This window comes from Hypomesus nipponensis, chromosome 19 (genome assembly GCF_054491055.1).
Source record: "Hypomesus nipponensis isolate SF chromosome 19, ASM5449105v1, whole genome shotgun sequence".
Classification (NCBI taxonomy): domain Eukaryota; kingdom Metazoa; phylum Chordata; class Actinopteri; order Osmeriformes; family Osmeridae; genus Hypomesus; species Hypomesus nipponensis.
The window spans coordinates 14,757,036-14,770,897 of NC_140379.1; the positions used below are offsets into that span (position 1 = coordinate 14,757,036).

A 13,862-nucleotide genomic window follows, 5' to 3' on the forward strand; every position below is an offset into this window, starting at 1 on the left:
TACAAATAACAGCAATGCTCAACATTGGTTTGCGGTCAAGCACAGTAGCAGCTCAGCCTCTCTCCAATGACATATTGTTATTTATACAGTGGCAGAGAAGAAATGTGGCACAGTAATTCAAACCGGTGCTTTAGCTCGATGGGTCATGTCTCTCCCCACCCTAATTGCAGTTTAGTCTCCTCAGTCATTTGTCTGCTGGTCTGATGGAGAATGAGTGTGTTTGGTTTTCATCCCGACCCAGGTTGAGGAGAAGGGCAAATGGAATGGATGGGCGGTACCGACCTTTTGGAACTGGACCGGGCCTCTTGTCCATCCTTGGGGACGTGTGGTTACCAGACCAGTCATTTGCAGTAATCTCTTTGTGGTCCACAGGCAGGGACAGGAGCTATTTCAGACCCAGCCTGCTTTCATCAGAGGGGAAAAGTGATTCAGAGATACAAGAGCTGCAGTCCCAACCAGGCCAGGGTAGAGGAGAGAGGAGAGAGGAGAGGTGAAGAGGAGTGGCGATGAGAGGAGGGAGGAGAGAGGTGAGGAGAAGATTGGAAAGGAAAAGAAATGAGAGGAGAGAGGTGACGGAGAAGACAAGACAAAAGGAGAGGAGAGAGGAGAAATCTCTCTCCCCACAGGCAGACCAGAGCAGGCCAGTAGAGCAGGGCTCAGGGTGAAGGTCAGGAGCAAGGTCATAGCCCGGGTCATAGGCTCATCCGGGTTGGACCGGTCCTTAAGGCTACAATGACATCACAGTAGACCGCCTTGTCTAGCCAGCTCACATCTGCTCACCTTGAGGGTGTGTGTGTGTGTGTGTGTGCGTTAGGGTTGGCTGAAGCATGTGTAGAAACGGTAAATCTGGAGCCCTTGTTAGACTATGGTATGTGTGGGTTATTCTATGGTTTGGATGTGTCTATTCTCACATGCACTTTGTTCAAGGTGGAAAGTAACCTTGGAGAACACTTGCGGAAAATACACTGTTTGCCTTTATATGCATGAATACATATGTGTGTGTTTTTGTGTTTGCATAAGTGTGTGTATACATCATAAGCTGGCAGTCCTGAAGACCCAGTGCCAGGGGTGTGTTTAGGACTGATGGGTGTGTGTTTGTTTCCAAGAATCCACGGAGGAGCTTCTGGAGACGTGTGGTTTAGGTACTGATGAGGGGCTCTGTCATGTGGTTCATACGCTGATGAGAGAGGTCTGCTAAATACACAGCTGCTGCATCTCACCACTGATTGGCCCCGGCTTCCTGCTGACTCCGCACTCCAGACTCACCGAGTGTGCATTTTGGGTGTGCGTGCGCATGGGCGTGCGTGTCAAACTCACGCACGCGTCTCCGCTCGGAAAAGCAGGTTCACGCTTCAGTCTCCCATGGAGTCCCCTCCGTAATGACAGTGTTTGAGTGTGTGAGTGTGTGAATGTCAGGGGGAGTCAGATGGCTGAGCGGTGAGGGAGTCGGGTTAGTAATCAGAAGGTTGCTGGATCGATTCCCCGCTGTGCCAAATGACTTTGTGTCCTTGGGCAAGGCACTTCACCCTACTTGCCTCGGGGGGAATGTCCCTGTACTTACTGTAAGTCGCTCTGGATAAGAGCGTCTGCTAAATGACTAAATGTAATGTGTGTGTCAACGCAGGTTTCCTTTAGTCCTTCTCTTCTACCTCCACAGCTGGACGACGGAGGAATGGGGCCCGTGCAGCCGCACCTGTGGAGGCGGGCAGCAGACGCGTCACCTGCGCTGCCTGAGGAAGGTCACCTACCAGCGGGAGGAGCCCGTGGCTCTGTCCCTGTGCCCGGTGATTGCTCCCGCCCAGGTCCAGCCCTGCCACACCCACACCTGCCCCCCAGAGTGGAGCACGGGGGCCTGGTCACAGGTGGGTCTCACGCACGCATGTGGACTCACATCCACACATGCACACACATGCACATGCACACACATAAATGTAGACATACGTTGGTGCACACACTCACAAGTACACTAATAGGACCAGAGTGTTTTTGGAGACTCATTTAAAAAACACTTTGTTGTCGAAGGGTTGTTGAATTCCAAAAAAAACTTTGCTGCCCTCTTTTGGAAATGTAGGGATCTGCAAAATCCCTGCCCACACATAGACACGAAGACATTTGTATAATGTATGATGACGGAATATCATGATCCACTCAGTAATGAAAAATTCACAGTTACAGTTGTTCATAAATTTAGACCAACGTCCTCAGAGACAGAGAGATTAGTCACACTGACCACGTAGTCTCAGGAGGAGTGTCACAGCTTCCTCTCACACGTTCACTCTAATCCTTTTCATAAAAGGCCAATCACTAAAGGCTCTACAGTTGACGGTCAAATATTTCAAATCACAATCAGACTAATATCCATTCAAAAAAGCCCCAAAAGTATCTCAAGAACAAACTTAACACAACATTCCAATCCTCCTCTCATGCCTGCTGTTGTCAGTGCTCCAAGTCGTGTGGTCGTGGCATGAGGAAGCGGAGTGTGTTCTGCAGAAGTACTGACCCAGGGGCCAAGGCTGTGGTGGTTCCAGACAGCATGTGCAGACTCCACCAGAGGCCCAAGGCTCAGGAGACCTGTGTCCTCAGACGCTGTCCCCGGAACGACCGTCTGCAGTGGGTCACCACCGCCTGGGGAGAGGTAGGAGCCACACACACATGCACCTAAATACACACACACACACACACACACAAGCCCAAAAGCACATAACACAAATGCACACACAAACGCCCATATGCACACACACGCACGCTCACATACTCAGTCGATGCTTTTGAAATTGACAGACTCTCTCTTTTTCCATCTCTCACTCGGTTTCTCTCTGTCTCATTCACACACGCACCCACTCGCACACATGCAGCCTTCAGAGTGCTAATGCGACGTCTGAATACCAAATACATGACTACAGATGAGAAGCTTCATTCGTTTTGCACTTCATCCCTGTTGCCATGGAGATAGACACGGGGTGACCTTGCGGCGTTCAGCACGGTGGCGACCCTTGATGTTGTCACGTTGTTCCTTTTCTCTAATGGCCTGGGGAACAGTGGAAGCACATACAGAAACATTCCCTGGATACTGTCTCAGAGAAAACTCTGGTTGAAACTCAAGTCTAGTACTGGCACTGTAGTATTAAGCAGTGTGATGTTTGTCGGGGCTGGGATGACTGAAGTGTGACCTCTTCCTGTCATGCATCAACAAGAAGGTTTTGTCTTGTCTGGAAAGACTGGATTACTGATGCAAATAGGTACCTGTCATGCTTGCGTTCACAGCATTCAGCCATATAGCCGTTCTTATGTAACTTCAATGTTTTTTACCATGCAGCTTCATGGTTGTTAATGTTACCTTAATGTAAAATGTTGTCATTTTGGGAGTGACCCAGTCTAACCCAGTTTAACCGCCCCCCCCCTCCCCCCAGTGCTCCAGGTCCTGTGGATCGGGGGTGCAGCGTCGGGAGCTGCGCTGCGGGGAGCAAGACCCCCAGGGGGGGCACGTGGAGTTCCCCATGCGGAGATGCAGAAACCTGGCCAAGCCCCCGCTGGAGCTCCAGCAGTCGTGCTCCAGGGGAGCCTGCCCAGATCCGAGGCTCCTGCCTGGGAGAACCCCCTCCACCGTGGTCCTGGGCTGGTACTCATCCCCCTGGCAACAGGTAGACCTCTCTAGCTGCTGGACAACCACTTGCACACATCTAACCAACACAGTGTTGTCAGGGGCTTTGGGGTGGCTCTAATTCTATTCCTCATGTCTACGTCATGTGTCCATCATGTCAGTCTTATTTCAAACACAAGGGGGAAAACACGGAAAGGAGTCATTTTGCCCAGGATCGATCTCTTTCGTATTTGAGTTAGTTCAACAGCAGTTTGAAGTAGATGTGGGCTAACAGCTTGTCTGTGTGTTTTCAGGCCTAGAGGCACCGTATCCTTGTCGATGTCTAATGTATGAGTGTATAAAGGCAGACTCTTAAAGTCTGATGTCTGAATCCTCTTGATATGCCCTCTGTGATATTGGTATGCATATAGACATGGCTAGAGGCAGTTGACATGCTATGTGCCCTCATGATGGAGTCTTTGTTTAATCTTTGATATTTTCCACCGCCCCTCCCCCCTCGCCACCCCCCCTTTCCATCCGTTCCCTTCATTCCTTCATATCTCTCACTATCACTCGCTACCTCTCTCTAACTATCCCTCATTCTCCATTTTTTCGTCCTTATTTTCTCTCTCTCTCTCTCTCTCTCTCTCTCTCTCTCTCTCTCTCTCTCTCTCTCTCTCTCTCTCTCTCTGTCTCTCTCTCTCTCTCTCTCTCTCTCTCTCTCTCTCTCTCTCTCTCTGTGTCTCTCTCTCTCTCTCTCTCTCTCTCTCTCTCTGTCTCTCTCTGTGTCTCTCTCTGTGTCTCTCTCTCTCTCTCTCTCTGTCTCTCTCTGTGTCTCTCTCTCTCTGTCTCAGTGTTCTGTGTCGTGTGGTGGAGGGGTGCAAGCTCGCTCTATCCAGTGTCTGCGTCAGGGTCGTCCATCGGCAGGATGTCTACCCCACCAGAGACCAGTCACCTCCAGGGCCTGCAACACACACTTCTGCCCAGCCCCTGGCCCCATCCCGGGCCCTCGCTCTGGCTCTGGTCTGGTCCCTGGTCCTGGCCCTCGCCCTGGCTCTGCACTGGCTCCTGGCCCCGGCCTTGGCCCAACACGTAAAGGTAAACTTCTTTACAAGTGAAATTAGAGTGACAGTTTTCTCTTTTGTATGAGCATAAACAGCATTTAGGATTAGAAATTGTTTATTTGACCAAATAGAGTGTTGGTTTAAAAATGAACATGCACAAGGTCAGCATAGAGTTGGTGGTGACAGCCCCCAGGTTTGGCCTGGCTCTGTTGGCTTGGTCCCTGGTACTATGCCAACTTCACCCTGCTATTCACCCTGCTATTCACCCGCTACTCACCCTGCTACTCACCCTGCTACTCACCCTGCTACTCACACTGTTACTCACCCTGTTACTCACACTGTTACTCACCCTGTTACTCACCCTGCTACTCACCCTGCTACTCACCCTGCTACTCACCCTGTTACTCACACTGTTACTCACCCTGTTACTCACCCTGCTACTCACACTGTTACTTACCCTGCTACTCACCCTGTTACTCACCCTGCTACTCACCCTGCTACTCACCCTGTTACTCACCCTGTTACTCACCCTGTTACTCACCCTGCTACTCACCCTGCTACTCACCCTGTTACTCACCCTGTTACTCACCCTGTTACTCACCCTGTTACTAACTGCCAACCTGGATGTGTTTACTCCCCCAGATGAGACGTCTTGTGTTGACCTCTTCAGCTGGTGTCACCTGGTCCCTCAGCATGGAGTTTGTAACCACAAGTTCTACGGACAGCAGTGTTGCAAGTCCTGCACTGGCAACAAGCCCTGAAGTTAGAGGACTGCATTTCCCAGCAGCCACCCTGTACATTTTGTATGGATGTTACAGTAATACAGATGCTCTGCTGGACCAATGAGGAAACTGTTGGTTTTGAACTGATTCTCGGTCATTTAGATGCACAGGAGAACTGTGGGTCTGTTGTCAGTCCTGTTTTTTCCTGGACTACTTGACAGATGCAGTCTCATTTGGATGATCTACGTGAGCAGAAGAGAAGGATCTCATTCTCATCCTAAAAAGAACGATATATCAGGGGTGAGGAGCACTTGAAGGCTCCACTAGCCAAAGCAATCTCCAGCATCTCAGAACTGCAAACATCCAGACAACAATCCCTACTCTAGCAGAACTTCAGATATTCATTGCAATGTTATTTGTTTACATGTTTTTGTATTGGTCAACAAGCCATGAACAGGATGCTCTCCACTCATTCCTAAATCTCAAAGCATTTGTCGGTTTGAAATGACTTTAAGTTATTGTGGTTCGATTCCGGTTTTGTATGTTGTTGGGTGTACAGTCCATTGTGTGTCAGAGTGCACAGATGTCCCCTCAGTGAGAGACAAAGAAGGAGGTGTCTAGTCCACCTCAGATCCCTTGATGTTTGTAATCACCCTCTTCTCTGTGTTCTGTGATCTCTATGATTGTTGGTGCTCTCGTGGGTGTGGATAGAGGGACTCCCTCGTATTCTAAAACTGTTATTGTGAGTATAATCCTGAATATCTGCATGGAATGAAAAAAAACGTCATGTTTACCCTCTTTGTAAAATGCTTCATGTGTTTTTCACTCTCTGACTCGTCATAGCGTGTGCTCCATGTGTCTTGTGCATCTCCGTGCTGTGCTGTGGTGATGGCTGGGGCTAGTTAGGAGATTGTATCCCTCCCCTGGACCTGTCTATCTGTCAGGATGTACAGAGAGAAGGCCTGCTTGGCCTGTGGGACTGACCCTGTACCAGATCTTACAGATTAGACACCAGGAAGTAACCTTAGGCAGACATGCGTCATCAGAAGTCCTTTCCAGGAACCAATGCCTGCAGTCTAGTCAGGAGGGCTGGGGTAGGGGCTGTTATCTAAGCGTGCGTGGAGAACTTGGAGATGTGGAGGCGGGGGAGTCAGTGGAGAAGATGAGAGGTTAGTCCAGTTGGTCAGGTCTCAGTCAGACCTCTCATGTCCTGTGATCTTCCTGCATGCCCATCTCTCCTGTCCATCTCTTTAACTTAGAGGTAGATATGTGTACGTGTATCATTTCTCATCTCCCAGGCACATGGTTTAGAATGTTGTTCTGTCTTTGGAGATTGTGGAATCTGCTTGTATTATAGATGACGATGTAATATTTAATACCTTTCTGTTTTTCTTCAAAACATTTTTTATAATAAAAACGAAGATTTATTCCCTGTACAGAAACGTAGTCATTGTATGATACTGTCTGGATTTCTTTTCACCCCTTTTATCTTGAAATCCACACAACTCTCACTTCACTCTCTCTCTCTACACACACACACACACACACACACACAAACACACGTACACACGTACATTGCCTGTCACAGGAGAACTTGCCTGCTTCTGTAAATGCCCCAAGACCATCTGGACCCTTTTACACTCACTCAAATTGAGCACAGTCATGTCAGGATTTTTCTTCACATGCGGTCAGGTGCAACTTGCAGTCCGACCAGCGTCACCTTTCACCCCAACACTTACAGGACCTACCTGACCGCCCACAACTTACTGTCTTTAGTGTTCTCTCGTTATCTCTCCCATCTCCTCTCTCCCTCTCCCTTCTCTCTCTCTTTCTCCTTTCTGTTCAGGGAATCTTTTTGAGCACTCCTCACTGCTGACAGTCACCCTAATCACGTTTTAACAGAGCTCTGTCTAGGAGCGTCCAGCCCACTCTGTCTGTGGCAGAGTGATCTCTCTATCTCTCTCAGGGCTCAGGCGTGGGGGCAGACATCAGAGCAAGTGAGAACTGTCATATTTCCCTGGCACCTCCTCCATCCCAACCTCCATGTCAGACAGAGTTCACTGAGCACGCAAGCACACATACGCGCTCACACACACGCACGCACACACACACAGGAAAGGTATACCATGTGAGGCACTTGCATGGACTGTACACAGACACCCACGCACAGTCACAGACAAAAGCACACAAAAACACACACACACCAAGCTGCTCCATCTGCATGGATTCAGTCGGATATTAGGGTGGGGGTTTATTTATGGGGGATTACGGGGGAGGGAGGGGGGTGGTAGGTGGGGATGCAGCTCCCCACGTCAATGCAAAGCTCCGATGTGATTGGTTGGAGCCAAGACAGCAGGGCTCATTTGCTGCTGTCAGGTGAACTTGGCCTTTCCTCCACATGTAGAAATGGCAGCTTCCAGCAGCTTCCTGGAGCTACCAGCAGCTTCCAGCGGCCTTATTGACACGGCAGCGCATCTTGAGGATTACCATCTCAAAGGGCACTGACAGAGACTCAGTCTGCCTTTGTGTTGCCGTCACTGCCAGACTGATTTAGAAACCATTAGAGACCCTCAGACCCTTCTAACCCCGCGTCTCTCTCTCCTCTCCTCTCCCCTGCACCCCGCCTCCATCCCTCCCTCCCTCCCTCCCTCACCCACACCACCTCGTTCCCTCCACGCCCACCCCCGGCTCCCTCCAGCTCTCCCTCCAACCCAGCCCTGACTCATGGACTTTGGAAGGGTTGCCTCTCAGCATTAACCCCATGTCTGATACACGATCCTGGGGGAGATTTGTTGCACACCACCCACGCTTTGTAGCTCTCGGAGAGTGGCTGGGAGCAAGCACACCTCACACACTCAGACACGCACACGCCTTCCACAAAATGCTGTCTGATAAGAGAGGGAGATACCAGGAAATACAGTATCTCTGTAATTCTGCTTGTTACTGAGAGAGCTACTTGAGAGAAGATGTCTTTGTACAGTGAGTTGATACGGCAGCTGTGTGTTTGTGGTTGAGTGCTTCATGGTTGTCACAGACGGGATCAGTATCACATTGCTGAGGCTGCCAACCTTTTATTTGGTTTCTTGGCGGGCCGACTAAAATGATAGCATGATACTAGTGGTTCCATGACCGATCTATGTTTACAAATGCACACATTTACAGATGTGTATATACACACACACACACTTACACACACATACACATCTATTAGTACAACATTAAACACCCATGACATTTATCCATTGCTGCTACTGAGATACTGTGGAAATGACCTTTTCATAGTGATGGGTTATTTCCCATCTGAGACACTAACTCAACACCAGCCGTGTCTCTGTCTGTACTGTATGATCCTGTGATCATGTCCTTCCACACAACATACACCCCACCCATCTCTCTCTCTGTCGCTTGCTCTGCCACTCCACTCTCCCCTCTCTCGCTTTCTCTCGTCCGCTCTCTCCCATTTCTCTCCCTCGTTCTCCCTTTTTCTCTCTTTCTCACTCACTCCTGCCCCTGCTCTAAATAATCTCTGAATAGCTTAAGGAGAATTTACTGCTGCATTCCCTTGCATCCCTATCCAGGCTTATTGATTAAAACTTTAATTTATTGTATTTTGTCCTTTGGGCTATGAATATTATTGATCTGTGTGTTTGTGGCGGTACTCTCCCATCTATCTTCCTTTGAGGACTGGTTTCTCATCATTTTCCCCTTGAAATGTTAGAATTGATTACAATCCACATCCCTGCAGACACCAGCTGCAGCCATAGATACGACCTTGAGAGGAGGAAACAGCCGCAAAGTAGCAGCAAAAGAGTCTGTCCTTTTCTCTGGCCCTCCATCTCTCTCTCTCTCTCTCTCTCTGTCTCTCTCTCTCTCTCTCTCTCTCTCTCTCTCTCTCTCTCTCCCTCCACACCTCCACACTGAGCACTGCCGTCCCTCTCTCCTCCAAGGCCGCAGAGCAGCGTTTCATGACTCCTAAATTGTGGTAATGTATCGCCTTAAGGTGCGTGGGCATTCGCAAGACCTTCCTTTTGACACCTCTGCATGAATCAATGTAATGCCGTGAGAGGACCACTTTCCACGGGTGTATCTTACAATCCTGATGTTTGTCGCAGGCATGTAAGACAGCGACCCTCCACTCCCTGGCAACACATCCATGTATTTTACATAGTAATACAAGCAGTGGGGTCATCTATAGGACTCTCATCAGATGTGTGTATCCTGGTCATGGGAAGAGGGGTTAACAGAGGGTTTAACAGACAGGTTAACATTATGTGCCCAAAGGCCATTATTAGATACATTGAAAACTGATTCACCTCAATCAAGATTGAGAGAAAATAAGGTACATTCAATGTCAAAGTCCTCCCAAAATGCCTATAGTGATGTCATGCCAGGTGTTGTTACTTAAATCACCTATAGAGGGCAATGTTTACCCACAAACAAAATGTAGACAGTCCGTGAAATTGTTCATGTCATAGGTGCTTCTCCTCTCTTCATCTCTCCCGCTGACCGTCTTTCCGCTTATCGCCATATCTTCATCTCTCCTCGTCCTCCCTCTCTCCTTCCCTCCTTGTCCTCCCGCTCTACCTCTGTCCCCTTCTCTCTCTCCCTCTCTCCCTCTCTTTCAATCTCTCCTTCACTCCCTCTATCACTCCATCTACGTGTCCAGCTGTGTCAGTGTGTGTCCAATTCATGACACTAAGGGGGATGGTCATTGACGTCCAATCAGACAAAATCAAAGAGGCCACAATCAGTGACTGGATGTACAGCACTTGTCAACATGCGACCAATAAGGTATCTCCTCCCTGGGCTTGGATGCCAGCGACACATGCTACATGTTATTCCCTGCTACTGTACCTCGAAGACATGTCAGTGTTTCAGGTGATATGCCCGTCATTCAAATTCCGTTTATAACAGCCCAGCAAACAGGAGCAGATTTCTGCTCTCCAATGCGCTGAAACCACCGGTCTTCGTTTTTCCTCTCTGAAACAGTTCTTTGAAATGCAAACCAAATTTACATATTCAGAGTATTCTCCTCCACCTGTGCGTCCCCTGGTGAAGGGGGAGGGGGGCTTAGACGTGGCTGGCTGGATGCGCCGTTGATCTAACAGGTGAACAGAGCTCTCTCGTGTCTGCTGGGGGCGACGCTGGTCTTCAGATTATTGAGGGGAAACATTAGCACTCACAAAGAAGCACACTGCAAGGTCGCAACTACTACAGATTTCTGCAAACAAAGCAAATAGGTGTTGTCTTTTCCGGGGCCAAGGTGCTCTCTGACATTCCAAACAAGGAGAACAGTGTGTAATTGGCCAAGGTTAGGAGCCTTAATAAATCAAAGCAGGCCTATATTTCAAAGTAGAGACAAGCAGAACTTCTTAAACTATTTGCAATGTTTCAAAGACAAGCCTACTGTATGTTGGTAGCATCGGCTGTGTGTCCTACAGGAGTGCCTTTGGCTTGAATCACTGTGAAGCCTAGAGCTCACCACAGTCTCTCTCTGTTCCTTCCTCTTCCTTTTTGTCTTGCCTTTGTTTCTTTCTTTCTTCTTTCTTTCTTAGATAGCTCTCCCCCCTCTCTCGTTCTCAATCTACACCTCCACATCTCACTCTGCTCTCTGTCCTTCTCCCCATCTTTCTCTCAATCTCCACCTCCATAGGGACCCTCTCTTTATGAAGTCCTGCCTAACAGGTTGCAGGCATTTCACTTTCACCTGCTTTTCTGTCCTTCTCCATCCCCCTCTCTTTACCTCTCTCAGCCTCCATCCCTCTCTCTTTCCCTCTGTCCTTTTTAGCTGCACTTCAATCTAACTTCTCTGTCTCTCTCTTTCTGTCTCTCTCTCTCTCTCTTTCTCTCTCTCTCTCTCTCTTTCTCTCTCTCTCTCTCTCTCTCTCTCTCTCTCTCTCTCTCTCTCTCTCTCTCTCTCTCTCACACACACTCACTCCCTCTCTCTGCAGTGTGTTCCTCCGTTGGGAGGTCGCTTAGCTCAGGGTGATGCATTAGACTGCAGACAGAGGTTTCTCATTATTAGTGCAAAGCATGTAACAAGCCTGCTGGAGCGGGCGCCACATCTCTCATCCTCTCCCACCCTTTCACACTCCAAACGACAGCTCACACAAGGACAGAAGGTGAGGCCTGAACCCCGGTGGAACCCCCGCGTCCTCCGCCACCACCGCTCCGTTGGAGAGGGTTCTTGGCACCCGAAGCGGCAGCTATTTCTGCGGAGTACAGGCCGTGCGTGTTGGCGTGTGAGGATGCGTGGTGCAGAGGTGTGACAGGCAGGTAGGGCTCAGTACAACTCCTACGACAACAGCGGGAGAAGCAGCTATGTGGAGCTCTGATGTCTCTCGGGGCTGTCAGACGTTCCGACATGAGAGGGAACGCGAGAGGGGAGGAGAGGGAGAACGCGAGCAAGACGGGGGGCGAGAGGGGCGAAGGGAGAGGGAGGAAGGAGGAGGAGACGAGTAGAGGGAGAGAATAAAAAAGCGTGAAAAGGGTTAGAAAAAGAGAGGGCGATCAAGCAAGGCGGAGAGGAGCACGGGGGAAGAGAGAGGCAGACAGACCGACTCACGGAGCAGACGGGAAGAGTTAGGGAGTGGGAGAGAGCGAGGCAGTGAAAGAAAGTGCGACCAAAAAAAGAAAGTGAGTGAGTGAGAGAGAGAGAGAGGTAGAGGGGGAGTACAGAGAGACTGAGCGAGCCTGCAACAGTACCCCTTCACAGTGCCTACTTCCCACTCCTCCTGGGGTAGGGAGAGCATGAGAGAGATGGAGGCATGGCAGTCAGGAGGCCTAGCAGGCGATGTAACACACACCGCTGTTATTACACACGCCGCCACCGTCAGCCCGCGCCACTGGGACGCCGCCTGACGGGGTGCCTGACTTAGTCCTCGTCTTCTCCACTGCAAATGAAGCCCACCAAGGCACCTCAAACAACTTCCCGAGCAAATACATCATACTTTACAAATGGTTCCTTTTATTGGGACGAGCATCTCCGCGGGCCCCCAGCAGCCAGCTTTCCTCTTTTCTCTCATCCGCCGTCTCTCTACCCCTCTCTCTCGCGCGCTGGGTTTAGTCAACAGCTGTCAACAGCAGTCACAGTTACAATAGATATCATAGCTAATGAGCCAGATCAATCATTCCTCCGGCTCCCCCCTTTCTCAGTCTCCCCCCTTCCTCCCCCCCCCCCCCCACACACACACACACCACTTTTCTCCCTCCCGCCCCTCCCCCCCCCGCACACGGAAAAGTAGAGAGAAGGCATCATTAACAGCCTGCAAAACATTAGCATGGGTGGATTGTTGTTTCCGGAGGATTGGGTTATCCTATGAGACCTTGGAGGGTAGTACAGATAGGGTAGCATGGGATAAAACCAACTAGCAAAGTCTGCGTGGCGGAGGCCCAGGTTTTCATACCAACCCGTCCCCCGTCCCCCGATCCCTCCCTTCTCCTGCCGGGATGGCCTCAATTAGTGCAGCATTAGTGTCCCCTTCTCCAGGCTGGGCACTTGATTGCTGGAGCCCCGTCTGAGGGCTGCTGATGATGGCAATGGAGGGTGGGGAGGAGGGAGGGGTGAGGGGAGTAACAGACACTGGCAGGAGATACAGATTAGTTTGTCAGCTCAATCGACAACAATCGTTTCCTCGCAGAAAGAAATTAAGAGAGAGCGAGAGAGAGAGAGAGAGAGAGAGAGAGAGAGAGAGAGAGAGAGAGAGAGAGAGAGAGAGAGAGTGTCCTCTGATGCTGTTTTGCCTCTCCTCTTTCTTTGGTGACATTTTCAAATGTATTTCAAACTCTAATTCACAGATAAGAGTTATCCCACCGGGCATCATCTCCATAAAAAGTGCACTGGACCCAACCATTACTCTGGTACGTTCACAGTAGTTTCTTGTTTAGTCAGAGACAGGAAATGACACAGTTTCCCATCCGCTCTGATCTCTCCAGTCATTTTCCAGAGGACTCTGAATGTTAATATAGCTGTTCTCACTCTCTGTGGGTACAAACACCAAAAGCACCATTGAGTCTCTTTATATAAACGTCCTAAGAGCCACTTGCGAAGGGAGGCACAGGAGTGCTTGCTATTCTGACTGGATCCTTGATCTGTGAATACCCGGGAGCGCTGGTGGGCCGCGGCACCCTTGCCCATATGTTATTTATGCCTGCTTCTCAGGAAGGTCAGCCAGCAACACAAAGGAGCTGGAGTGCTGGGGTGTCAGGAAATGAGAGAGAGAGAGAGAGAGAGAGAGAGAGAGAGAGAGAGAGAGAGAGAGAGAGAGAGAGAGAGCTAGAGGGTGACAGAGGGCAAGAGATGGACATAAGGGGAGGGGAGAGAGAGAGAGCACGACAGAGAGGGTGGGAGAAAGGGCGACAGAAGGGGAAGGACTCGTGTTGATTCAGACTGTGGCAGACCACAGGGGACGAGTCGCATTCATCGTTGAGCCCTCTCTCCTCCGCTGCCGGTTCACAATTTATTGCTGAGCTTTAATTCATGTCAAAGACATCTCT

At 49.9% G+C, this 13,862-nt stretch overlaps 1 protein-coding gene across 3 annotated transcripts in view; it reads left to right on the forward strand.

Moving 5' to 3' along the window:
• adamts18 (ADAM metallopeptidase with thrombospondin type 1 motif, 18) overlaps positions 1 to 6,744 on the forward strand; it is a 39,383-nt gene extending 32,639 nt beyond the window's left edge. Inside the window, exons 19-23 of one of the 3 annotated variants that reach the window (XM_084682216.1) lie at positions 1,658 to 1,862; positions 2,441 to 2,635; positions 3,411 to 3,641; positions 4,435 to 4,678; positions 5,287 to 6,744. In XM_084682216.1, coding sequence (XP_084538342.1) covers positions 1,658 to 1,862; positions 2,441 to 2,635; positions 3,411 to 3,641; positions 4,435 to 4,678; positions 5,287 to 5,405 — 994 coding nt within the window. In that variant the 3' untranslated portion in view covers positions 5,406 to 6,744. The remainder of the gene's footprint in view (positions 1 to 1,657; positions 1,863 to 2,440; positions 2,636 to 3,410; positions 3,642 to 4,434; positions 4,679 to 5,286) is intronic. The other 2 variants (XM_084682217.1, XM_084682218.1) reach the window with 2 other exon arrangements.
• The last annotated feature ends 7,118 nt before the right edge of the window (positions 6,745 to 13,862 follow it).